This window comes from Chelonia mydas, chromosome 8, assembly GCF_015237465.2.
Source record: "Chelonia mydas isolate rCheMyd1 chromosome 8, rCheMyd1.pri.v2, whole genome shotgun sequence".
NCBI lineage: Eukaryota > Metazoa > Chordata > Testudines > Cheloniidae > Chelonia > Chelonia mydas.
Window position 1 is genome coordinate 100,180,806 of NC_057854.1, and position 27,007 is coordinate 100,207,812.

The 27,007-nt window shown below is 47.7% G+C and overlaps 1 protein-coding gene and 1 long non-coding RNA gene across 5 annotated transcripts in view; one reads left to right on the top strand and one right to left on the bottom strand.

The window, feature by feature from the left end:
• LOC102935597 (cytochrome P450 4B1) overlaps nucleotides 1-9,697 on the bottom strand; it is a 30,581-nt gene extending 20,884 nt beyond the window's left edge. Inside the window, exons 1-3 of the mRNA XM_037905996.2 lie at nucleotides 9,392-9,697; nucleotides 3,406-3,550; nucleotides 1,963-2,007 (exon numbers count right to left, since the gene is read on the bottom strand). Of these exons, the coding sequence (XP_037761924.1) occupies nucleotides 1,963-2,007; nucleotides 3,406-3,550; nucleotides 9,392-9,601 (400 nt within the window). The 5' untranslated portion in view covers nucleotides 9,602-9,697. The remainder of the gene's footprint in view (nucleotides 1-1,962; nucleotides 2,008-3,405; nucleotides 3,551-9,391) is intronic.
• On the top strand, nucleotides 97-20,280 carry LOC114019905. 4 transcript variants are annotated; one of them, XR_005226369.2, is made up of 3 exons: nucleotides 97-477; nucleotides 5,507-5,687; nucleotides 20,083-20,280. It is a non-coding gene; the product is annotated as an uncharacterized LOC114019905 (long non-coding RNA). The 4 variants fall into 4 exon arrangements; XR_005226368.2 differs by lacking the exon at nucleotides 20,083-20,280 and adding an exon at nucleotides 16,389-16,418; XR_005226366.2 differs by lacking the exon at nucleotides 20,083-20,280 and adding an exon at nucleotides 9,672-11,922.
• Nucleotides 20,281-27,007: the final 6,727 nt, after the last annotated feature.

Genomic DNA, 27,007 nt, shown 5'->3' on the forward strand with positions numbered 1-27,007 from the left:
TCCTTTGAGGTTTTTAAGGCCCAGCTTGACAAAGCCCTGGCTGGGATGATTTAGTTGGGGTTGGTCCTGCTTTGAGCAGGGGGTTGGACTAGATGATCTCCTGAGGTCCCTTCCAACCCTAATATTCTATGATTCTATGATAAAGGAATGTTGCATATTCATTAGGCAGACTGCATGTTCAGGAGTTGAAAATGTCACCTAAGCCAATCCCAAAATCATGGAGTCAAAAAATTAACCAGAATCTAAAACAATTATAAAAGAGGTTTGTTTTCCTATAATTTCACAAAAATAAGAAGGGATAAAAGACTCTGAAATAAACACCTCGTGCTCACACACTCCCAGTACTCATGGAGAAAGCACGCCCTAACTCATCCTGTCCATCTCCACAAGCAAGCTGCCACAGACAGATAAGAAAAACAGAAAAGACTCCAGAAGAAACAACCCAAAGCAACCTCTCCACGACTTCAACATGGATCGGTGAGAGGAAGTTAACTCACTTGCAAGGGATTACATTTAAAACTCTTGTAATGATTTTATTGGAACATTGAAATGGCGTTGTAACTTAAATTTATTTATCATTTCTCCTGTTAATCACCAAATGGTTAGATCATGTATTCCTGGAGAGGAGAGACGGGCTAAACATTGGTAAACGGAGAAACAGTGGGATTTAATTGGATTTAGGATTCTTAATATTTGTACCTGGCCTGTTTTAAGACAGCTTGTTAAATGGCTTCTTTTAAGGAACTAATGTAAATATTGTCTTTGAATTCATAGGATTTAGTTAAGATGGCTTACTTTGCCCAGCTATAAACTGTTTGGGTTATTTTTAACAACTAGATAGGCTTAAACAAATTATTTTGCCGGACATTAAACACTTAAGTATCTAATAAGCTACTAAAACCAAATTCACAAGAATTTTGAAAACAATATACTTTGGTCTTTACTTACTGAGGGAAAAGTGACCCCTCCTCCCCAAAGGCGGGTTCACTCCCAAGGGTATAATCTCTGTTAAAAGTTCACCACAGAAAGGCTTGCAAAAGAGACTAACGGAAGTTACAGTCCAGAATCAGGGCCTGCAGCGAAGCCAGTCTCTGGGCAAACTAATGCTCACAGCTGGCCTTTAGTGGGCTGCCTGATTGGCTCCACTGCTTATTGCTTGGAAGAGGCAGCGGACTGGCTCTTAAATCCAGCAGCAGCAGCAGTTCAGCAGACGCTTAAAGTATTAGCCCATGGCTGCAATAGCTCCTACTCCTGCCTTGGTCCTAGCCCTGCTCCTGCCTTGCTTCACTCCAGGTAACCCAGCTCTGACCCTGGCTGCTGACTCCAGCTAGGACCGTTGGCTCTGATGCCTGGCTACCGACTTCTGTCCAACCACTAGGCCTGACTCCTGCTCTGACCACTAGGCATGACTGCCCCCCTCCCCATCACTGACACTAACCAGTTTCTCACGCTGTCATTTGTGGTATTTTGTTTCATGTTTTCTTTTTCTCTCTTTCATAATAAAATGGCCCGACTTAATCATGGGGGTTATTTGGCTTGGTCGTGATCAAGGTGTTCCCCATGGTATGTCAAAGAGCCCTGGTGATTAAATAATGGAAGCCACACCACTGAGTTGGCAGTAAGAGAAGCAATCCATAAAAGCTGGCCTACTCTTTCTTGTTTCTCTAAACTCAATATTTTTAGTAATTTTTAAAAGAAAATGACTTTGTAACCACCAATTTAAAACTAGCCCTTTCAACCCTGCAATCTGAACCTTCTTCTGCGGCATGTAACCACCTTTATCCAAAATCTTCTTCGAGTTTCACTTTTTTTTGATACACAATGCGTACATGATGATTTCAGAAAGCTTCCGGCCCTCACCGCGCCAAGGAGCGCGAAATGCCATCGATTGATGGCTTGTTCTTGACTGACCTCGGCATCATTTCTGGTCGGGAATATGGAGGAGGCCACGAATATACGTACCAATCCATGGAACTATATGCCTATAACTAATGTTATCCTTGGGATCTGGAAAAGTCAATTGAGAGAGAGAGAAGAAGACAATACTTTATTAGTAATGATTCACTGCATTGTACATTTATCTGTGGAGTACGCACCAACCTTCAGTTGTGAATGAAACAAAATGGGTGGCATCAGTTCATAATGAATCAATATTACACAACAAAGCCACACCCAGTTCAGCATAATTGTGAGGGGGCTGAATGAAGGAGAGATGCAAGACTAGGATTAACCAAGGATACTGCGAGTCTAGACCTGAATGGGAACACGGAAAGGTATTTCTGTAAGAGTTCACCACTCATCTACATCATTTTTCAGCACAATCTGCATGGACGTGCTCAGTATATTACTTTGTAGCTATCATAAATTAGAGCATGACCCAAAGCTCATTGAAGTCGCTGGACACAGCTAGATATGGAACACTGAATGGGGTGGACCAGCGCTCTGAGAGGGTACAGAGAATTCTTGTTCTACATGCTGGGCTGGTGTGACTTGCTCATGGTCAGGGATGCATGATTGTCAGATGTGGGGTCAGGAAGGAATTTTCCCTTGGCAAGGACCTTGGATGGGATTTCACCTTTCACTGCAACGTGGAGCATAGTTCACTTGCTGGGATCATCTGGGCATATCCCACCTAATCTATTACCTGCCATTGCAGGAGATTTCGGTATTGGGGACACCTTGGTATCTCCTGTTCTCTGCCTGCATCACACAGTTTCGTCTCCTAAGGACTGAAATGCTTTAGTCTAACTAAAGTCGTTGGTCTCTATAGGGGTATCTGGTGATATTTAATGGCCTTTGATAGACAGGAGGTTAGACTAGACCAGGGGTCGGCAACCTTTGGCATGCGGCTCATCAGGGTAATCCGCTGGCGGGCTGCAAGACATTGACTGTCCGCAGGCATGGCCCCCTGCAGCTCCCAGTAGCCGCGGTTTGCTGGATTACCCTGATGGGCTGCGTGCCAAAGGTTGCCGAGCCCTGGACTAAATGATCTAACAGCCCCTTCTGGCCTTAAGTTCTAGGAAACTATCAAAGACTCCCACCAGACTTCAGTGTGCCTTTGATCAGTCCCCAAGTGTGCAGTTTTTATGTACTACTTTAGAAAGTTTGATTTGCAACCAAGGAGCAGGAAATATGAGGTTGGAAAGAGTAACTGCTATCCAGCCTGAAAGTACACAGACTGTTCCAAGGTAGTAAAAGACCCTAGCAGTCCTTCAGAGTGGATAGCAGTCCCTGGCTGGGCACAGATCCATGGTCAGACAGTTGCACACATGATGAGGCATCAAGCAGTAGAGATTCCTAGTGACAGCATAGGTGTGGAATTCTGGTTTGCTGTGAATAGTGAACACCCGGGAAATTATGCACGGCATTTGCAATCATTCAGAACTCAGATGCAGCAGGCCTTACCTCCTCTGGCAAATAAGACCTTGGCATAATCAGGGTGGGTGATGTTTAAGAATGCTGAGAAAGTCCCAAACCAGAACGGGAAGGCATATGGGTACTTCTGGCTCCATTGCTCTAGTTTGTTAAAAACCTCACCTTCATGAAGAAGCTGCAACAGCAGAGGAGAAAAGAGAGAAGAAAATAGGGTGGTTGGAAAACTCTCTGTCCAGAAGAGCTCAATGATAATCTTGCCACAGCCAGAAGAATGGGGAATGTTCATAGGACGTGACAGTTATAAACAGTCTATGGTCCCTCTGAACTGGCCTGATGTACTGCAGAGAGGGGTGTCATTTTTAAACGTTATATGAAATAACTGTTCATCCAGGGATTCTCACCAAGGAAAATACCTTTACATGGAATGCTGTAACGGACTGGTCAGTGTATGTTACGTGTCCCTACCCTGGAAACCAATCCACAGAGGATGTGAATCTGTTACAGCTCCTAGCAGGACAGCCTGGCTTTTTAGCTCATAGATGGAGACTTAAGTTTTCAGCTCCAGGAGGTCCCTGGTTCAATCCTTGCCACAGTGGTACAATATATAATGGACTTTGTAAAGGAGCAAGAGGAATCTAACCAACCGATAAAGAGTCCAGATAAAGATGGGCCAGAAGCTGTCACAGATCAGGGCAACTGCAGTTCCCTTTGTGGTCTCATAAGGGTACCCACTCTATGCTCCCAACTCCTCAGCCGTCACCTCTCTGGGGCAGAGACCTGTGTCTCTCTTCCTACTGGCCAGGGTTTTTCCAGCCTGCGCAGTTCCCCAGCAAGTCAGACTGCCCAAGCAAGCCTGCTTGGCTTTCTCCTCAGAGGCTGCAAAGAGCATAATTGCCCCTGGTTAGAAATTAGCACCCTGCTCTTTTAAGCAAACACCTTTGTTATAAAGCTGAAAACAGTGCAGAGGAAACATATTAAAAACAATAAAAGGACCTACACACATGCTAATTAGCTTATCAGAGATCATAACCCCCACCCCAAACTCCAGCAAGGGCTCTAGTAGGAGTCAGTCCTTCAAACCACACACAGGGTGTTTTCTTTGGTTACAAGTTCATACTTTTGCTCAGAAGAAGACCCCCACATGAATAAATCTGCCTGTGTGTTATACATCTGGGGTCTCTCATTTAGAGATTCCAGGAGCAGGTAAACAGACAATGGACCTCTCCTCAGGGCATAGCATCAAAAGGCTGGGTTTTTGCATAACTAGAAGGGGGATCGGGTACATTTGCATTCATCTCCCCCTAGAGATTTCCTAGGAAACCCACTTAGCCAAAAGTTCATTCTTGTCCGGCACACTGTTTAAAAGAGTCCTTTGAAGCTCAGAACACTTCCCAGGGTTTGCATTAGTCACATCTCCCCCCTAGAGCCGTTACATACAATCCCACAATACATAAACCTTTGCATCGTTAATACAATAACTCTTAAAATACTCACTTAATCCAATAAGGTTTGGCTTAATGCAATGAGGTTTGTCCAGGATAGTGAAGGAAATTGCCGTATCTGTCACAGAAGCATTCACCCATCCCTTCCACCAACCTCTGGTTTGGGTTTTTACAAGGGGAGATGCACAGTATGGTCTATTAGACTGAATAAACAGGTAAGAGCCACAAATTCCTCAGTTCTAATCCCATCACTGACTTGCAGCATGTCCTTGGGCAAGTCACAAAGGGCCAGATTTTAAACAGGTATTTAGGCGCCTAGCTCCCTTTGATTTCAATGGGAGCTAGGTGCCTAAATACCTTTTAAAAATCTAGGCCTAAACCTCTATGCTTCCATTTTCATTCTAAGTAAAATGAGAAGAATAATAGTGGCCTACTGCACTGGGGTGTTGGGTGCAGTCAGCAGTAAACGCAATACGCTATAGTTAGCTGGAGCTCACAAAAGCTTATGCTCAAATAAATTTGTTAGTCTCTACGGTGCCACAAGTCCTCCTTTTCTTTTTGCGGATACAGATTAACACGGCTGCTACTCTGAAACCTATTCAGGTATAATTATTCATATTAAAACTCAACCAGTGGGAGCTTGCAAGACAAAGTCCCACCACACTGTTGCTCCTGTTTGAACCCTGCAGGTTTCCAGGTCGGGATAGGGGTGCGCATCTTGGGGGGCTGTACGTCATTCAAAGCTGGTAGAGCATCTGCATGCAATGGAATTGCTTTAACAGAAGGCTCGAGCCCACGCTTCCGAGGTCAGAATGGAGCCCTAACTCTCTACCCCGAAGTTGGATGCTGAAGAAAGATGGAACCATTCAGGTAAGCGTGTCACAAAGCTTGGTCGAGCAACTCAAAAATCTGCTTTAAAATTCCCTGCTGTCAATAAACATGTTTTTGAACAGTGACTAAATAGGGATTTTGTACCGTATGGAGCAAAGGTAGATACCAGGCTTTTATAAGCTGTCTTTATGCCAAGACGATGCCACAGTAGTCAGCTCGCACAGGGCGCTGTTTCATATTCCATTTTTAAGCAGACTCACAGACAAGTAGGTTCTGATTTGTACCTGCGAACACTGGGGAAGTCAGAGTTACAGCCAAGCCATCCATTTGTCCGGTCATTCCCAACCACCAGTGAAACGACATGGTACAATAACTGAGCCCAAGGCTGTATTAAGGACTTTGCTCAGTCTCAGATCTTCAACGGTATTTGAAAGCAATTTGTGGAGGCAACACCAGGTTTATAGTAAACAAGGGGTTAAATCTGGCATCCTCCCTCTCTTCCCTCCTCATTGTAACTGCTCAGTAGGGTGGCTATGGGCCTGGTTCTCATTTACAGGGGGCCCCTTTGCACAGCTCTAGCAGTGTAAAGGGGCCCTAGAGTTGGTCTAAGTTCAAGTGGCCGGAGAGGTACAAAGCGACCTTAGTATAAATGAGAATCAGGCCCTGTGACAGGAGTGGGCAAACTTTTTGGCCCAAGGGCCACATCTGAGTATGGAAATTGTATGGTGGGCCACGAATGCTCATGAAATTGGGGGTTGGGGTGCAGGAAGGGGTGAGGGCTCCGGTTGGGGTTGCGGGCTCAGGTGGGGCCAGAAATGAGGAGTTCAGGGTGCAGGAGGGGGATCAGGTCTGGGACAAGGGGTTGGGGCGCAGAAGAGGGTCGGGGTGGAGGCTCTGGACAGCACTTACCTCAAGCAGCTCTCAGAAGCAGCGACATGTCCCCCCTCTGGCTCCTACACAGAGGCGCGGCCAGGCGGCTCTGCACGCTGCTCTGTTCACAGGCGCCACCCCTGCAACTCCCATTGGCCCCGTTTGCTGGCCAATGGGAGCTGCAGGGGTGGCGCTTGGGGCAGGGGCAATGTGTGGAGCCCCCTGGCTGCCCCTACGTATAGGAGCTGGAGGGGGGACGTGCCGCTGTTTCCGTGAACTGCACGGAGCAAGCCCACGACCCCGCTCGAGGTCGAGGGCCAGATTAAAATGTCTGAAGGGCCAGATGCAGCCCCTGGGCTGTAGTTTGCCCACCCCTGCTCTATGAGACTAGCCTCTTGGTAGCCACAGAGAGGAGAGTTCCTGCAAGGGGTGGGAGGGGGCCAGGTTTATTCCCATTTTCTACAGACTGGGGTGAACCTCAGCCTGAGGAAGATTTTGTTTGTTGTTGTCTGTTTTTGCTCATGGTAACTTGTGATCTATGGCTATAGCAATTTGCTCCTGATGAAAAGTCCTTGTTATGTCTCACTTCTGCGGAGTCACCCCAGTGATTTACATACAGAATGTGGCATCAGGTGTAAGCCACAACTTGGGGGCTGGCTGTAGGCCAAGGTGCAATTCTTAGACTGTACGTTAGAACAGGGACTGTCTTTTGCTCCTATTTCAAGTTTACTCTTGTTCTGACGCTTTCGTGGGGCCCTTGTTTTCTCATTAACCTGGAAACAATTGAACTTTGGAACTCAAACACAAGCTGTAAATAGTTCGCCTTTTGGAGCAGGTCCGGAACAGCATTTCACTGGAGAAAAATTAAAGGCCAGATTCTGATACCTTAACTCACCCTGAATAGGATCTTACTCTACAGCTGGAGCTACGCCTGGAGTAGGGTCCTACCCAATATGAGTAACTGGATCACAATCTGATCCTCAGTTACAAGCGATTTGAGCCTGCCCATTAGACATCTGCCTAAATGGCCTCAAACCTGCTGCCTTTGAAGTCAATGGGAGCTGAATCAGACCCATTTTATAGCAAAGGCCTGTCTGCTTTGTGACATTACTGGGGAGGGGCCGGGCAGAAGTTCCCTGTGAATGGGAGAGTGGGGGTCGGAGGGATAGGAGGGGGGAAGGGAGGGAACTACCAAGACTTGGAGAGGGAGGGGAAAGGCAGGGCAGCTCCTTCACCTCCCCTGCGCTGGACAAGATACAAAGCCAGGTTTGTGACAGTACCCATAAGACATGGAGCCAGATCAACAGGTAACAGGGAAAATATTTAGCAATCCCTCTTCCTAGCCCTGATCCACTGAAAATTCATGAGGTTCCCCAGTCTTTGCAGTCCACTAATTTCCATGGGTGCAAGACCATGCCCTTCACCTTTCACGCCTAAACTTCAGTCCCAGGTCTTGTACAGCATCTAACAATTACAAGCACTGAATTCAGCCTAGTAACCTTAAACTGGTTATGTTTCCAGGAGAAATGGAAACATTTACAGCCATACACTAGAGTGGTTATGGATTTTCTCTACCAGTTATAAAGATTTAATAAAGGAATACCCTAAATTTTAGAAGGATAGTCTGGGCGACCCTAGTGTTCCTGGCTCTCAGTGCAGGATCGATGGCATTGGAACAGATGATGCACAAATTTACTCATATGAGTAGCCCTCAAGTCAACAGTCACTCACCACCACAAACCAATGGTCTATAATTAAATGTTCTTGCATACATTGCTCATTCTAATCTCCAGCTAAAGTCAATGGGAGATAGGACCTTATCCTGGATTCCCCAAACTACCTTCAGACTTGCTGGACTAACAACCAAGTATATATTTATTGTATTACTATATTATTATCAGTGCTTGTGTTAACTTTTAATTGATTTATTATTATAAAAATCAATAATAGCTACATTTACAATTATGGATCCTATGAATTCCTATTCCTGTAAGAAAGAATCTTCTTCTGTTGCTTTGCAGCAGTCAAAATATTCTTACCCCGGTCTCTGACTCTGGGTCTGACCCTCAGCACTGTTCCTGTCCTCTGATTCCTGCTATGACCACTAGGTCTGACCATTGCTGCTCCAACCACTAGGCATGGCTGCTCACACCCCAGTCCATGACAATCAGTGCTGACTGCTGAGTGTGGGATTTGTAGCAGGTGCTGTTACATCACAAACTGATCTTCACTACTCGGTACATCTCATTTGGCAGTGGAATTAAGGAAACCCTACAAATTGGTAACAATATGTCCCTGAACCTCATTATCTGCCATGTATGGAAGCCTGATCCTAATGTGCATTCTGTCCTTCTGCAAAGGAATTACAACATGGAGAGTATTGCAGCGGTTTCACTCTCAGTTCGCTTCCCAGTCAAACCAGAAGAGCCCTGGGATCAGCAGGTGGAAATTGGTGTAGTTTTAAGGAAACTACCCTGATTTACGCCAGGTGAAGAGCTGACCCATAAGGTGTCATAAGGTGTTACCTTCTCCTTTGCCCTCAGTTAATCATTACCTCTTTGTTGTGCTTTTTGCACTGACCTGTGTCTTTTGTTCCTTACACAACATTCCTTAGATAATGACTTCAGAGCAAGCTTTGTATAGAGGGATGCATGACTTACCAATGATTTATATTAGCCAAAGGGGCACGAGGAGGATTCTCTCACAGATCCCAGGGACATACCATATCAGTGAGATTTTTCCCGCTTCCCGCCCCCCTGCCCCCAAATTCAGGGAAGCTGCTTCCTCTGTTCACTGCGTTGTGTCTATTTCATTTTTAAATACCACCTCCTTCTGCCCCACCCCCCAAAGTGCAAACTCAGCCCTTTTCCTACCTCATGGACATGGCCGTATAGCCAGTGGGTCGGATGACCTGGGAATCTGCTGAAAGCTTTGATCAATTCCTGTCTCCTGTGATACAGCTGAATCACTTTCAACAGCACGCAGGTCAAGCAGAACACAGCAGCCAGGTGAAAAATCCGATAGATATCCACCCCCAGCCAGGACCAGGGGGGCTTTAACCCTCTTTCTAGCACTGATGTCATGTCCCTGCTGCTTCTGTCTGACTCCCCCAACCTGCACTCATTGTCCTGTGTCGCCCTTCCTTTCCTACAGATATAGTCAGCAGCCTCAGCCAATGCTGTGCAAAGAGGCAGATTCTCAAAGGCTGGTTTGCTGTCAAATAATGAGAGCCTTTATTGGAGGGAAGAGCCCAACCGGCACAGCCTTGGGGAAACATCATTTATGCGGGGAAGAGCACAGACAGAGCAACAACCTGGCAGGTCTTTCCTGTATCCTGTAGCTGCAGACTAGGCTGTGAAGCATATGACACTCACATCTGACGGGTGTCAATAATTGCACAAGGTGCAAGGTAGTGGAAAATCAGCCCCACAGAGTGACCTACATATTTCAAAGAAGAATGCATTAACTGTGCCCCATCTATGCTGTGCACTGAATGCGTCAGGGCGCTGGCGGAAAAATTAGTATGGAATCGTGTAATTAAAGACTGTATCACAACCCATCCACATAAGGGAGCCAAATTAAGGTTGAACTGGCAGGATCAAGCACAGTAGCCAACATTTTCAAAAATGACTGCTATTTTTGGGTGCTTGGCTTGAGGTACCATAGGAGCTGCCACCCAAAATACGGGTCATGCTGGGCCAGTCAGAAACTGAGCTACGTGGGCAGAAGAGTTTTGCTGAGCATTGTTTGCTGGAGCTCTGTGTGGGTTCGTGTGCGCAGATACGAACTGGAAACACCACCGGAGACAAAGCAGGCAGCAAGAAAGCACCAGGCACAGCCACAGAAGCACTGGTAGTGTGACTCTGAGAAAAGCTGAGAGAGAGAGAGAGCTTTTGGGTGAAGTGCTGACCGGAAAGAGGCTTGGATCTTTGAACTAAGAAACTGTCTTTCGCTGTTTGATTCCTATTGTGATTAGGGAAAAAGGGCTTTATGAACATTCTTTGTAAATAAGCACATTTGCACCAAAGAAATACCTGACTCCATCATCAATTTCTCCTCCTAATGGGAATAACCCGCAAGACCTCCAAAAATGGCTAACTGCTCAGGTCAAAGGATGTAACAGTAATATTATTATTATCACCATGGACAGGTGCCAAATTGAGGTGTTTTGAAGTAAATGCAGATTTGATTAACTAGCCAGACACCAGAAATTAACCCCTGACTGCTGCTTCTCTTTAGCTTTTAAACATCTATGCTGCAATAAAGAATATGAGCCAGCACTGGCAGGCATATTGGTCCAGGTACTTGGTGTGCAAGGCAACATTCACCAAGCTGACAAAAAGAAAAAAGAGTCACAGAAGAAATCAACCCATGGCCATTAGTGCCTTTCATAGAATCAAAGAATCATAGAATAACAGAGTTGGAAGGGACCTCTGGAGGTCATCTAGTCCAACCCCCTGCCCAGAGCAGGACCAATCCCAACAGCAGGACCAATCCCAACTTGATTGCCTGTCTGAAACAGCTGTCCATGCTAGCAATACAAATCTATTTCTTTAACCCATTCTAATCACAGCATAGGCACTATTTGCCCGCTAGGTGAAACTGAATCTTTCCACTGAGAAGCTGGCTAAATCACAAACCAAGACTGGCTTGGATTTGCAGCATGTAGGGCAGGGGTTCTAAAACTTCGTGGCACCGCGGCCCTCTTTGACAACAAAAATTACTTCACAACCCCAGGAGTGGGGACCGAAGTCTGAATCCATCTAAGCCCCACTGCCCCGGTGGGGGAGGGGGGATCAAAGCCTGAACCCCACTGCTCTGGGCAAGGGGGCAAAAGCTGAAATGCAAGGGCTTCAGACCCAGGCAGGGGGCCTGCAACCTGAGCCCTGCTGCCCAGGGCTGAAGTCCTCGGCCTTTGGCTTCGGCCCTGGGCAGTGGGGCTCGGGCTTCAGCTCCGGAACCCAGCAAGTTTAAGCCAGCCCTGGCGACCCATTCAAAGGGGGTTGCGACCCACTTTGGGGCCCCACCCACAGTTTGAGAACTGCTAATCTAGCGTATTTTCCGCTTGAATAGGTTTCCTCAAATGCAAGTGACAATGATAGACAAGGGGGGTGAGGTAATATCTTTTATTGGACCAACACACAAAGTGGTGCGGATTTAATGAAAGGTGTGATTTTGCACCAATTTAGTTGAATAGGTGCAACTTTCTGTGTGAACGCTCCTGTATCAGTTTAAGCTTCATGTGTAGCAGTTTAACTTGCGCTGGCAAATTTACAAGTGCAAGCAGATCGAGGGATGTGATCGTTCCCCTCTATTCGACATTGGTGAGGCCTCATCTGGAGTACTGTGTCCAGTTTTGGGCCCCCCACTACAAGAAGGATGTGGAAAAATTGGAAAACGTCCAGCGGAGGGCAACAAAAATGATTAGGGGACAGGAACACATGATTTATGAAGAGAGGCTGAGGGAACTGGAATTGTTTAGTCTGCGGAAGAGAAGAATGAGGGGGGATTTGATAGCTGCTTTCAACTACCTGAAAGGGGGTTCCAAAGAGGATGGCTCTAGACTGTTCTTAGTGGTAGCGGATGACAGAACAAGGAGTAATCGTCTCAAGTTGCAGTGGGGGAGGTTTAAGATAGATATTAGGCAAAACTTTTTCACTAGGAGGGTGGTGAAACACTGGAATGGGTTACCTAGGGTGGTGGTGGAATCTCCTTCCTTAGATATTTTTAAGGTCAGGCTTGACAAAGCCCTGGCTTGGATGATTTAGTTGGGGACTGGTCCTGCTTTGACCAGGGGGTGGGACTACATGGCCTACTGAGGTCCCTTCCAACCCTGATATTCTATGATTCTATGATATTAAGCTAAATGGCTATAACCAGTTCTAAACTGATATAGGAGAGTCCACACACATCAGTTGCACTGGTTTCAATAAACTAATTTAAGGTAAACCAGTGAAACTTGTGTGTGTAGACGAGCTCTTAGGAAACAAACAAAACAAAAACAGATAAACAAAAAACACTGGGAATCACATTGGTGGGGTGATGTCATGGATCCACAGGCTCTGTGCTATTCCCCAGCTTTTAAACAGTCCCTTGCAGAAACCCCTTCTGTGTGGCAGCCCCCGCGGGGTCCTACTCATCCTCAAGGATAGTCCACACAGCCTCAATACCTCCAAGACTGAGCCTCTGGGCTTCAGCACTCCTGCTTCACGCCATGAGCTCTGCCTGGGTAGGCCCACTGAGGTAGACTCCTGATCAGAGGCTTTTACACTCTTCAGGGACCAATGCAGCTCAGCAAGGATTTGCAGTGACACCCGGCAGCCTTTTCAGAACAGAGTAGGGTTTTGAGTCAACTGGAACACAGTATGTGGAAATCCTTACGTTAGCATAGAGAACTATCCATTCTGGCCAAGTCAGCGCTCCACCCAGCAAAGACGGCATGGAATCTCTCTCGGGTTCTGGCTCTTTTGGGCTACACTTGCAGATTTAGAGCGCTTTGAGTTAAACCCGCCTTCGGAGAGCGCAGTAGGGAAAGCGCTGCCGTCTGTCCACACTGACAGGAACAAGCGCACTGGTGTGGCCACATTTGCCGCACTTGCAGCGGCATTGGGAGCGGTGCATTATGGGCAGCTATCCCACAGAGCACCTCTTCCCATTCTGGTGCTGTGGCTTTGGGGGAGGGGGGCGGGGCATTCTGGGTCCTGTCCCAACGCCCCGTGATGCATCGGTTCGCATCCCAGTAATCCCTGAGCTTCCGTCCACATTTGGCACCATCTTTCAACGGTTTTTGTACTGCGCGCTCTGTCTTCCCTTTCGGTCTGCGGGAATGGAGCCCGAACTGCTGAGGAGTATGCTGATGAGTCTCGCCGGCACATCACGTTTGGCAGTCAAGTTGTCAATGACTGTGGCGTGTGCTTTTGGTCATTTAAAGGGCTGCTGGCGCTCTCTGTATGGGAAGCTGGACCTGGCCGATGACAGCGTGCCCGCGGTTATATCCACGTGCTGTACCCTCCATAACATTTGTGAAGGGAAGGGTGAATCATTCACTCAGGCATGGAACTCGGAGGTTCATCACTTGAAGGCTGAATTTGAAGAGCCAGAGTGCAGGGCTATTAGAGGGGCCCAGCGCAGGGCTGCAAGGATTAGGGATGCTTTGAGGGAGAAATTTGAGGCTGAAAGCCACCAGTAATGTCTGGTGCCCTGCACGGGAGTGAAGTGCAGTGGTTCCAATGTTAGTAGGAATCTGTGTTTGCTATGCTGACTTGCAGTGCCTGTTTCTTTCCTGGGCTAAGGTATCTTTTACTTTATGCAATAATAAAGAATGTTTTCAAAGCCAAAAACTCCATTTATTGAAAAGAAACACAACTGCTTGGGAAACAGAAAGGGCAAGGGGGTACGGTGGGGAACGGTGTTAGGATATAGTTATTCAGGCCTGTCTGCAAAGGCCTGTACTTTAAGAATTTAGGTGTATTCTTATCACTTGGCTAGTTCTAGAGGTATAAAAGAGAGAATCAAAATCACTGTCTGCTGGTGTAAGGGCCTTCTCTTACTGTGACAGTCTGAGGCCCTGTGCTTAGGCTAAGGCCTTTGGCTAAGCAGCAGAGGCAGCCATAAGCTAGGAAGCGACCGGTCACATCCTCCCATTCCAAACTAGTCACATTGAAAGAAGGTGCTATTGGGCTCTTAGGAATACAATCCTGTCCTGATAATGCCTATCACCTCCAGAGAAAGGGAAGTGCCTAGAAAATGTAAAAGGAAACAGCATCCTGTCTGGCAAGAACTCACTTACCAATACTGGGATGTGAAATCCTCACTTCTGTATTGTTTTGTCATTATAGTTCCCACTTTGCTATTGTTTATCTGTATAATCTCTGTCTGGTTCTGTGATTGTTCCTGTCTGCTGTATAATTAATTTTGCTGGGTGTAAACTAATTAAGGTGGTGGGATATAATTGGTTACATAATCATGTTACAATATGTTAGGATTGATTAGTTAAATTTCAGGAAAATGATTGGTTAAGGTATAGCTAAGCAGAACTCAAGTTTTACTATATAATCTGTAGTCAATGAGGAAGTGAGTGGGTGTGGGTGGGAGGAGTGGGTGTGTGTAGGGGAGATGGCAACAGGGAATGGGGGTAAGGAAATTGGAATCATGTTTTGCTAAAGGGGGAGATGGGAACAGGGAATGGGAGTGGGGAAACTGGAATCCTGTTTTGCTAAGGGCAGGAATGGGAACAGGGACACAGGTGTAAGGCTCTGTGGTGTCAGAGCTGGGAAGGAGGATACTAAGGAAGGAAACTGGAATCATGCTTGCTGGAAGTTCACCCCAATAAACATCGAATTGTTTGCACCTTTGGACTTCGGGTATTGTTGCTCTCTGTTCATGCGAGAAGGACCAGGGAAGTGAGTGGGTGAAGGAATAAGCCCCCTAACATCTTGGTGCCGTGACTGACTCGGATGCATCACATTGGATAGGTGAGTGGCAGCCTGTAAGTCCCCCTCCCCAACAGTCCGCGCAGCTGCTTGGAGGGGGTATCACGAACTTTCGTGATGGTAGTTGCGGGTTCTGGCAAGCCAGGGTAAAGGATTTTTTGGATAAATGGATAAGGAAGAACCAGGGCCCATACCAGGTGCAGGGGTCAACCTGGGATGAGATTAAAAAGGAAATGGAGGAAGTGTTAGGGGACCCAGAGGTATGGGGGGTGGCTGAGGAGACCACCCTCCTTGGTATATGGGTAGTGGAAGAAGGTCCCTGCCCATGGGGACTGAATGCCTTCCAGGGAAAGGAAGCACTTCAGTCTGTTTGTGAGAGGTTTGAAGTAAGGGCAGCATTATGGGAAGCTGCAGGAATTTTTCAAGTTTGGTGCTGCTTCAGCAGGGGCTGCTGAAGGGTTGTAAATTAGTTAGGGGTAGTGAAAGATGATTTGGCACAAAAGGGTTTATAGTCAAAAGCAGAGTTAACAGACCACCTTTAGAGACTGGATCTGGGACTTGGTCCTGGGGGAGTGGAAAAAAAAAAAAGTTTCAAAGTGCAACCTGCCTTTCCACACTCTTTTGTTTTTCTGAAGTTTTAATGGAGGGTACTTTGGATACTTATGCGAGATGTCAAGAAGGAAGTTTTTGTTTAATGATAAAACCCAGTTATATAAATGTAACTGTATGTGCAACTCTGTGCAGTCACATTGGATGGAAGCTTGGTAATTAAATTATCCAAGGGGGTCAGGTCGAGTGGCTACTACCACCACTATGCTTCTGTCCCCAAAAGCGTTTACAGCTATTCTGAGGGAAAATGGGCCCTTTTCCCACAGAAATGGTCTATAAGGGACTGCTGCAGGCAGCAGGCGGAGAGAGAATCTGATCAAAATTATTTGACTTTGGGGTAATGTAATCAAAATCACTAAAGGATGGAAGGGGTTTCTATTGGAACTTAACTTGGCTGCCCCTGGTTGTGTCTAGTTGTACAAGATGGAAGGGTAATCGGGGTACAGTTGTGTAAAAGAGTAATCACAGTGCAAGGGATGTTAGGCAAAAGAGAATTTTGTGTGTGTGCACAGGTAAAAGAAAAGGAAAAGGGGAGGAATGATGGGAGCACTGAGCCTGGGGGTGGCTCTGGGGGATCAGATTGTTGCTTTGGTGGGTGTGCATGAAAACTCCGTGGGCATGGGGGAGGCAGTTACACCTTGTGTAAAATTAATTTGGCTAATATGATGTTATGGAGGTTAAACTACATGGAAGAAATCTGCATTTTCCCAGGACGTGTGCGGTGTATATTGGAGAAGGGGTAAAAGAAATGCAAATAAAACATGGTACTTCATTAAAATCCTAATAGGGCTCCAAAAGGAGCCACAATAGGTTGTGCTTTCTTTTTCAGATCTGTGTGTTTTGGAGCAGGAGAAGAAAGTGGAAAGTAATCAGAACTCTAGTGGAAGTGGAATGTTTCCCTTTTAAGACACTCTCTAAACTGCTAACAGCTTTGGATCCAAAAGCAAGCTAGTAAGCCTCTGTGTGTAAATGCAAATTACCTAGCTGATGGGCACAAAGGAGCTGCAAATAACGAATACATCTGGTCAGCAAACAAGCTACTAGAAGACTCAGATTAAGGCTCTCCAGGAAAGGGAGGTGAAAAAAACAAGTCAAGCCTGAAAATAAGGGGGACAGGTTAACCTTAAGGGGTGTGTGTGTGTGTGTGTGTGTGTGTACAGTGCTAAAATCTGAAGCTGTGTCTCGGCTATTACCTGAGAATAAACTTAAAGCTTGGTACAGCAGAGAAACTATTGCAAACTTGGTCTGTTGTACAAGAGGGGAAACTGAGGTACACCATCTCATAAATTTCATAAATGACCAGTGAGTGAGGTAATTCACTAGCCTGACTATAGAACAAAATAAGGACAGCCTGGAGGTAATTCTTCTGTTTTTCCTGCAATTAGCAAGGAAATTTGTAAAAGAAAGTGGTATTATTATTAAGCAATAATCTGTCCCCACCAGGGGGGTGGAAATTGTTTCTTTTGTTTTTCAGACACTCTACAAGCAAGCTGGCGCCAACGGGAAAAATAACTCAGAATACCATGGATCTGTGTTTTGTGTTTGTCTGTGGTGTTTGTCTTGTTGCTAGCATTGCTGTGTTTTAATAAACAGAAAATCTCGTGACATGGGTGGGGGATGGCTTCAAAAGGCTGACCTTGGGGGGGGGGGAAGATGTGTATGGGAATGCAAAATGCTCAACTAGGAGGCCAGCACCTGTGTAATAGCTACCGTGGTACCTGGAAATGGAATGGCAGCTAAGGTGGTCCCTACAAGCCCTATGGAAATAATAAGAAGGGGAGGAGCTCACTGGGAATCAATGGAGGGGTGTGTAAAATAGTGTAAATCAATAGAAGATGTTTGGATGTGCCCCTCTCCTGTGACTATAGAGGAGCCTATGCAAGGGGTGGACAATTGGGTGTACTGTGTATAAGGTGTTTTGCTGGGAATGTACATATTACTGGGGGCACAATTACACCAGTCCATAACCAAACTACACACATTTACATACTGCTATCTGGACTTTGGTGCACAAATGGATTTGTGAATCTTATTGCCATGAATAATCAAACCAGGGCATACTGCCTGATTCCATACCAAGTGGTCAAGCTGGTTTGGACAATATCCCATTTCTCTGTGAACATCCAATAGACTTATGATATGGACAAAAGCAAGCAAAACCTGCAGGGGCAGCTTGTTGCAACTGCCAGCAACTGGACACATCAGATCGTGACCCTGTCGAAGGAGGAGAGGCAGTGTTTTGGGGGTGTCTCGGATGTTGGACCTTACTGCAGTGGTCAGGACTCGCTGTTGCTTTGGATTTTGTATTGTTAACTGTACTTGTGTTACGTTGCATAGGGAGATAACCTATAAGTAATGTAATAAGCCCTCCAAACCCTGCAGTGTACTAGACAACCCGGACCCAACCTTCTCAGGCCCACTCTAATGGGAAGTCTGGAACACTAATTGGAATAGGTGTGGTATGCCCGTATGAGAGAAGGTGCAGGGCACTATATACTACACAAGGGGCAGTGGGACAAATGGAATATCGACACCTTCCACCTTGATGCCTGGCCCTATCAGGAAATGTATCACCATATGTCCTATGCTTTTCCAGGGATACCTGGGCAAGGAGGATCCCCCCCAAAAAAGAAAAAAAGGGGTGGAGTGTGAGGATATAGATATTCAGGCCTGTCTGCAAAGGCCTGTACTTTAAGAATTTAGGTGTATTCTTATCACTTGGCTAGTTCTAGAGGTATAAAAGAGAGAATCAAAATCACTGTCTGCTGGTGTAAGGGCCTTCTCTTACTGTGACAGTCTGAGGCCCTGTGTTTAGGCTAAGGCCTTTGGCTAAGCAGCAGAGGCAGCCATAAGCTAGGAAGCGACCGGTCACATCCTCCCATTCCAAACTAGTCACATTGAAAGAAGGTGCTATTGGGCTCTTAGGAATACAATCCTGTCCTGATAATGCCTATCACCTCCAGAGAAAGGGAAGTGCCTAGAAAATGTAAAAGGAAACAGCATCCTGTCTGGCAAGAACTCACTTATCAATACTGGGATGTGAAATCCTCACTTCTGTATTGTTTTGTCATTATAGTTCCCACTTTGCTATTGTTTGTCTGTATAATCTCTGTCTGGTTCTGTGATTGTTCCTGTCTGCTGTATAATTAATTTTGCTGGGTGTAAACTAATTAAGGTGGTGGGATATAATTGGTTACATAATCATGTTACAATATGTTAGAATTGATTAGTTAAATTTCAGGAAAATGATTGGTTAAGGTATAGCTAAGCAGAACTCAAGTTTTACTATATAATCTGTAGTCAATGAGGAAGTGAGTGGGTGTGGGTGGGAGGGGTGGGTGTGTGTGGGGGAGATGGCAACAGGGAATGGGGGTAAGGAAATTGGAATCATGTTTTGCTAAAGGGGGAGATGGGAACAGGGAATGGGAGTGGGGAAACTGGAATCCTGTTTTGCTAAGGGCAGGAATGGGAACAGCGACACAGGTGTAAGGCTCTGTGGTGTCAGAGCTGGGAAGGAGGATACTAAGGAAGGAAACTGGAATCATGCTTGCTGGAAGTTCACCCCAATAAACATCGAATTGTTTGCACCTTTGGACTTTGGGTATTGTTGCTCTCTGTTCATGCGAGAAGGACCAGGGAAGTGCGTGGGTGAAGGAATAAGCCCCCTAACAAACGGTACAATCACAGATTTGCGTGTGTCCTGTCTGGAGTGCTGTGCAATGAGTGCTGCACTTCAGGATGGTTACACTGCATGGTGATGGGGGTTGGGTGCAGAGGGTCGGGGTCGTAGTTTTCAGGGCTGGGTGGTGAAGCTACAGGTGTTGGCGGCAGCTGGTGGCGGTAAGAACCCGGATGCTGGGGAAAGTGGGTTGGAGGTGACATGGGGGCACAAGGGAAAGAGTTTTGGGACAAGGGCTGCAGGGGGGTTTGGGCGCAGTAGTGCTCCGCCTGCATGGCTACGAGCCCCTGGATCGAGTCCGCTTGGCGCTCCGTTATGCTTATCAGCCGATCCGTGCTTTGCTGCCGGAGCACCGCGCTTTTGTGCCGGCGCTCCTCATTCTGCTGGCGGATCCTCCTTTCACTGTGCCGCCACTCCTGCCCTTTTCGATTTTCATTACTTGAATGCTGCATTACTTCATGCAACATGTCTTCCTTGCTTCCTTGCTTCTTCTCTTTCTGATTCTTTGGGGTCTTTCAGCCGGTGATAACACGGACTGCTGAGATCTCAAGGTTGCATCTGTAAAGGCAAACTGCAACACTTGGCAGAGGCAGCATTGTTCACACCAGACAGAGTAATCATTCCCCCCTACTTAAGGGCAAGCACAGTCTACACAATAGCATGATTTGCCCGTCCCAAAGCGAGCGCACATAACCCATGGAAGCCCCGAAATGGTGAGTAAGCACAGGGTCAAGCGTGACTGATTGTTTCACGGCTGTACTGTCCTCTGGGGTTCTGTGCCTTGGGGAGAGCCAACAGCGGCAGGGGGCCCCTACACTGAACACTGTCCCCACATTTTCCACAGGCGTTCGTCCTGGAAGATATCTCGCTGCTGAGGGTGACCTGGGAAGCAAGGGAGGATCTTCAACGGCAATGCGGATTGCGCCCCTGCCCATATGCAGCTTGCCTGTGTGCAGCAATGGTCCCCCCGCCCCTCACTTCACAGTGGCGCGAACCAGTTAGCCTGACTGGGACAAGGACCACAGTTGCTCTCCCGAGAAACCTGCACAAGCTCATTGCCCAAGTTCTGGATGAGATCTTTGAAGAGATCACTGAGGCCGATTACCGCGATGTGAGAGAGCACATCAGTGCCCTGTTCCGCATCTAGGCATGCATGCAGCCCATACCCTCCTCACCCCAAGAGCCTGCACCGAATAACTTCCTTCCCAAAATAAAAACCGCTTACCGGGAAGCTCCTCTGGTGTTTGTCCTTCCCCAAGCACCGGCCCCCGCAACTGGCTACCTTCCTGCTAGCTTGAGAACAACTCCTGGCTGCATGCATCTAGGGACCCCGGGGTGTCTCCCCCAGCCTCAGCACCCTCGCTCCCGCTTTGCTCCTCCTCCTCCTCCCGCCTTGTTGAACTGGGCTCTGACGTGTCCATGGTGGTCCTCGAAGTGGAGGTGGGGTCGTCCGCAAGTATCGTGTCCAGCTCTTTGTAGAAACGGCAGGTTGCGGGGGCAGCACCGGCGTGGCTGTTTGCCTCGCAGGCTTTGCGGTAGGCATTCCACAGCTCCTTCACTTTAACCCTGCACTGCAGTGTGTCCCGATCATGGCCCCTTCCCATCATGTCCCTTGATATCTGCCCGAAGGTATTGTAATTCCTATGGCTGGAGCGCAGCTGGGACTGGACAGCTTCCTCCCCCCAAAATTATGAGGTCCAGCACCTCGCCGTTGCTCCATACTGAGACTCACCTGGCGCGTGGAGGCATGGTCACCTGGAAAGATTCTCTGAGAGCACTCCACGCCTGGCTGAGAAAACAGGAAGGGGATTTTCAAAATTCCCAGACAATTTAAAGGGCGGGTCTGACGGTTGATCACCTGAGGGCAGGGCAATAGAGTTCAAAGTGATGCCCAGAGTGGCTAGAACAGGCATTGTGGGAACTTCTGGAGGCCGATCAGAGCGCACTATCGGACCAGGGCGTCCACACTGGCGCCGTGGCACTCCAGCAGGGGCACACCAAATGTTATTCCACTCGCCAAGGTGGAGTACCAGGAGCGGACCAGCTGCGGAGTCAGAGCGCTCTACGTGCCTTGCCAGTGTGGACGCGTAGTGAGCTAGTGCGCCCGGGGCTCCTTTAATGCACTGTAACTTGCAAGTGTAGCCAAGCCCTTTGTCAGTTCAAGGTTTGAGCTTAACCCAGCCACCAGCCACCTTTTCCCTTTGCTTTTAAGTGGGGACCTGCACTCTCCTTCCCTGCTGGGAGGAGGGGGGAAATTCCTTCCTCTTGGTTGGCTGTTGCAAGGTGTGAATGTTCTGGCCAGTGGGGTTCCCATTGTCGTCTCAGATTCACCATCGATTTGGGTCGGTTTCAGCCACTCCTTTAATAGCCCATTCATTCCATCCCAGACAGCTAGGTGACACAAACACCTCATGCCTATTGCTCCACTCCAAGAGCATCTTTAACCGTTTTTAGCCTGCTGTGGAGCAATGGAAAGCACAGAGGGAAACTAAGGCACACATAGAATTAATAAAAATATTACAGAACATTCCCACTTCATCACTGGTGGCAAGTAACCAGCAGACCATCCTCTGTGAGGTCCTCCAGGGGTATTACAACTAGTAGGAAAATGTTGGGGGATGGGTCTGGTTTCTATTGAAAAGTTCAACTTTTTGCCAAAAAACCTGAAAAGCTTTAGTTTCCAGTCCAAAAATTTCCCGTATTGGGATTCTGAGCTTTTCAATGAAAAGCTGACATTTTCCACAGAAAGCGGATACTTTTTGTGGAAAATTTAGTTTAGTCACAAAGCCTCTTTTGATGGAAAATCTCCAAGCCGCCCTGTTTGGAACTTACTCTCCATGTGGGCCATGTCTACACTAGAAAGTTGTGCTACTTTAATGATTCCAGTATAGCTGAAGTGGTACGGGCGTTATATGAGTATATGGGTATGTCTACACATGAGTAGAGGTATGTCTACACTGGAAACTTCAAAGCGCTGCGGCGGGAACGCTCCCACGGCAGCGCTTTGGAGTGCGAGTGTGCTCTCCCAGCGCTCCTGGTAATCCACCTCCACGAGGGGATTAGCTCCGAGCTCTGGGAGCGTGGCTCCCAGCGCGCAGAGCCTGTCTACGCTAGCTCTTTAAAGCGCTCAGACTTGCTGCACTCAAGGGGGTGATTTTTCACACCCCTGAGCCAGCAAGTTAGAGTGCTATAAAACGTAAGTGTAGGCAAGCCCTAAAGGTGCTTAGTTATAGCTATTTCTGTAAGGGAAGAGGAATAACTATATTAGTATCAGACACTTTTATACTGATATAACTGTGTCTTCATTTGGGCTTGTACCAGTAGAACTAAATCAGTAAAAAAACCAGACCCTTAACCAGCATGGTTATCGTGGTCCAACTTTCAAGTGTCGATGAGCCCTTTGTCTGAAATGGCTCAGATGTGGGCAGGCTGCAAAGCCCATTTATTCACCCAGGCCTTTGTGGAGGGAGGGACACCCTAGAAGCTATCATTTATGTGGCAGAGGGTGAGAATTGTTGGGTGTGGCTTCTCCTGTGCACTGTTAGCCTTGGCATAGGGGCATGGAGCATAGCTGCTGACTTTACTTTGGATTGATTGTTTTTTTAACTGTTGTCAAAGCCTAGGCCAGGTGCTTTTATCCATAGTCTTATAAATCTGAATAAATAAGCAATAGAAATCTATTTATCAAGTTCAGTTGTCACAGGTGATTAGCTCCGGGGCATATACCCTCCATGGACAATCCTGACTCACTTCTGCACATGCCTCTGCTTATTCACCCTGACAACACCTCAAATTCCTGCCCTGTCATGGGGAAAACAATCACAACCACAGGCAAATGATTTGCTTTGCTGGATGCTTCTTGCAGTGATCATCTGGCTCAACCTACTTTCAACAAGCTCTCTGTGCTGCAGACTACAACAGCCTGGGAAACAATGCTCTTTGTCACTGTGTAATAATTGCCCACCGCAATAATTTCATGACACCATGTTACAATAGGGGGTTATACAGGGTGTCTACATGCCTTGGATGTTATAACAAGCTGCTCTGCCCCTTGAAGAGCCAGGAGGCCTGGAGCCGGCAAGCCCTGTTCGATAATCAGACGCAGATGGGAAGGGGTCAGGGGGATACTATAAAGGGCTAAGAGAATACAATTGGAGGTTTCATCACATGACATAATCTTTAATGAAAGACTAATCTTTAATTCCTGGAAACTCCAGGACAATCGGGGAAGGCTGGCAACCCTACAGATCAGGTGTGTGGCAATGCAGAGAGGGAGGAGAGAAAGAAAGATATGAAGATGGATGGATGAGGGGGACTGACCGTGAGGTATATAGCCTTTTGTTGCTTTTACACTCCTACATCTCCAATCCAATCACAGGGTGGGAAGAGTGGATGGCTCAGGGAAGTGCGGGGGGAGGGGAGGAAAAGGAGCTTCCCTTGTTAAATATAATTAGAGCCACAATACAGTCCTATGTGTCCACTAGCAGTAAGAAGAATGTGAGTAATGCTTTATTTAGTTTTTATTTTATTTATGTCCAGATTATATATGTGGGAATTATCCCATTGTATTACCGTGTAACCCTTGCAGATTCAAGACCCTATCCACAGCAATCTACCTTTGTGTTGCTGATGTAACACGAATAAATAGAGTGGTTAAAAACTAGATCCTCATTGTGTCTCCACTGCTTCACACTTGTTCAGAGAAGGTCATTGGTTGTGGGTGACGGGCCCTAGCAAATTCATCTCTGAGAGGAAAGCTGGCACAGACAGTCTCACAGCTTTACCAGGGCCAGCTTGTTCCAGCCCAGCCTTTCATCATGATGGTAGAATAATGAGTTACAAAGAGAGTTGACCTCAGTGGGGTGGTGTCAGGGATGCTTGAGGTGAATTATCTGAGAATGGAGCCAGCTAACCATGTGTTAAAGACATACATGCCATTGGACTGCAGATACTTCATGTGTGCGATATACAGAATCTCTTTGTCAGGGTGATGTCTTCTATTTTCATTCCCAAATATCTACAAAGAACACAGGGTTTGCCACACAGGATAGAGCCCAGCTCCGTCTGGTCTGCTTTTCTGCCTCCTTCCATATCAGAATAGATCATTGGCTTGTGTACATCAGCAAGGGCTCGTATTTGATGCTTCAGATGAAGGCACAGTCCCATACACCACACACCTGCCCACCTCCTGCATGTGTGTGTGCAGACATACCCTTAAAGTTACACAATAGAGGGGAAAAAAACTTCTTGTCTCCTGCAGCTGGTTATTCACCTTTCTCCCTGAAGCCATAAAGTTTATTACTTTATAATCTAGCATGAACAGCTGAAACTATATGATCAGTTAAGACCTTGTCAAGCTCTTGTTTATTTAAATCCAGCCCTAGTGTTTGCTATACTGACATCCTACTGCAATAACTAGACACTGCATAAGAAAGGTCTCCTCTTGTTTGCTTTACATTTGCTAAGTAAAATCCTAGATTGAGCCCTTATCTTGTAATTATTTATAGGGGTAACAGAGGTGACGTGTGCGGGGAGGGGGGCATCCGGGGTCATGTGTTCCCCCTCCCACCCCTCCGATTTGCTTCTTGGCTTGCACGGAGCATGCTCACACAGATTGCTGAACCCGGCTGCCCTCACTCTGCCGCTCCACCCCCCACTATTGGCAGGCCTGGGCCGTCTCTGAGGATAGCTAAGAGAAAAGATTAAAAACTCATGTAGTTATGTACTCCTTATTAGAAACAGCTACTCTAGTGCAAGTGAAATGTAACCCAATAACTAACTCTGTCTCGTATCTACCTGCTGCTCTGAAAGGCTTTAAATCTAATTCTCTTTAGACACCATGCATTGCTCTTGTGAGTTGAGCACAGGCAAGCAAAGCCACACGGGCTGAGACGGAAACCCTCCATTGATCCACAGAGCAGGTACGGCGCTGAGAGCAATTCGGTGAGCAATTCAGCCAAACGATCCCACTAAGTCTAGTCCATGGGCCCCTAGCTCTAGCGAGAGATTTTGTGACAGGAGGTGGACTGAGCCCCATCTTCCCACATTTCACATGTGCTGTCTCTGCTCTGTTGTGAAGGTCCACTAGCACACAGTCTCAAACGTTAACATCCTTGAAGAAGCAAAAACACCCAGCAATGGTCAGCTTAGATGGAGAAGTGGTGTTATCGGACTGGGCAACGATAGGCTCCCCAAAATAGTTTTTGATGGTGAGCTGAAGCTCGGAAACCGCCGGAAGGGTGGTCAGTGGAAATGCACCCTCAAGCAGAATCTCACCTCATGCGGCATAGATATTGATAACTTCAAAGCCATGGCCACAGACAGATCTGAATGGAGAGCCGCTATCCATAAAGGTTGCAAATAGTTTGAGGAAGACAGAGGTTAAAAAACAGATCTAAAAAAGGTTCAGGTGTCCTGCCAAGGCTTCAGTGGGAGCCTGCGTGTTCCTGTATGATATCTGTTCGTGATCTTGTTCCTCACTGTACAGATACATGAGGACACACGTGATGCTGTGATGTCATCATGGTATTGGATTATATAGCCACACGAGAACACCTGTGATTACTTCTGGGGGGATTCTGTGTCCCCACTGCATGCAAGCAGAATTCATGTCCCCCACGCAGATTTCTTTGCTTCCCCGCAGAAAATTATGGGGAATCCACCACTGCCCCCACCCTACCACGCCCCACTCCCCCAGCACCCGGACTCCCCGCTGAGCCCCCCACACCCAGACCTCCCCTGCAGAGTGCCAACCACCTTCATCTGGACCCCCCTGCAGAGTCCCATTGCCCCTGCATGTGGAATCCCCCAATGAGCCCCAATGCATCCAGATCCCGTACTGAGCCAGCCACACCCAAATTGCCCTACACACAGCCCTCTCTCTCCACACCTGGATGATGGATCCCCCCGCACTAAGCCCTCTGCCACTGCATCCTGATGGGCTGAGCCTGCCTGCCCACACCCGCTGTGCCAGGCGCAGAGGGGCAGGGCCCTGGGGTGTTTCTGGGACAGACCCGGACCTCACGCTGTGTCAGGGTTGGGTGCCACCTCACTGCCGAGTCCCTGTCCCATGGGGGAATGCAGGGTGATCTCCCGCCTCCATGCAGCCAGTGGCCTGTGCACGCCATGCTGGAGCTGCCACATTCATTTATTGACAAATACAATTTGCAGAATTTTAAAAGAGCGTGCGCAGAATTACTCATGGTTTGGGGCGGAATTCCCTCAGGACGCACGTGGTGCTGTGATGTCACCATTGCATCACACAATGCAGCCACATCAGAACACCCTGATGTCCTCGCCCTGGGAGTCTGATACAGCCGCGCGCTGCTGTGCGTTCATAGAATATCAGGATAGGTCCTCTCGTCCAACCCCCTGCTCAAGGCAGGACCCATCCCCAATTTTTGCCCCAGATCCCTAAATGGCCCCCTCAAGGATTGAACTCACAACCCTGGGGTTAGCAGGCCAATGCGCAAACCACTGAGCAATCCCGCCCCCGCCGTTGCCACTGGATACGGCCCGGGGACCCCTCCCAACAGCTGATGGGCGATACCACTTGGGCCTGCCGGGAGCCGGACTGGAACCGGCCACTTCCCACCCCTACGCGCTCGCGGCCGCACCAGACGGGGCGGCTGGCCCTTTAATGATCCCGCCCCCGCCCCCTTCCGGCCGGGCGGGGCGGGGCGGGCGCCGCTGGCCAATGGGAGCGGCCCTTACTGGCAGGTGGGGCCGCGCTGGGGCTGAGGGGAGCGGAGCGGCGGCCGCCCCCTTCT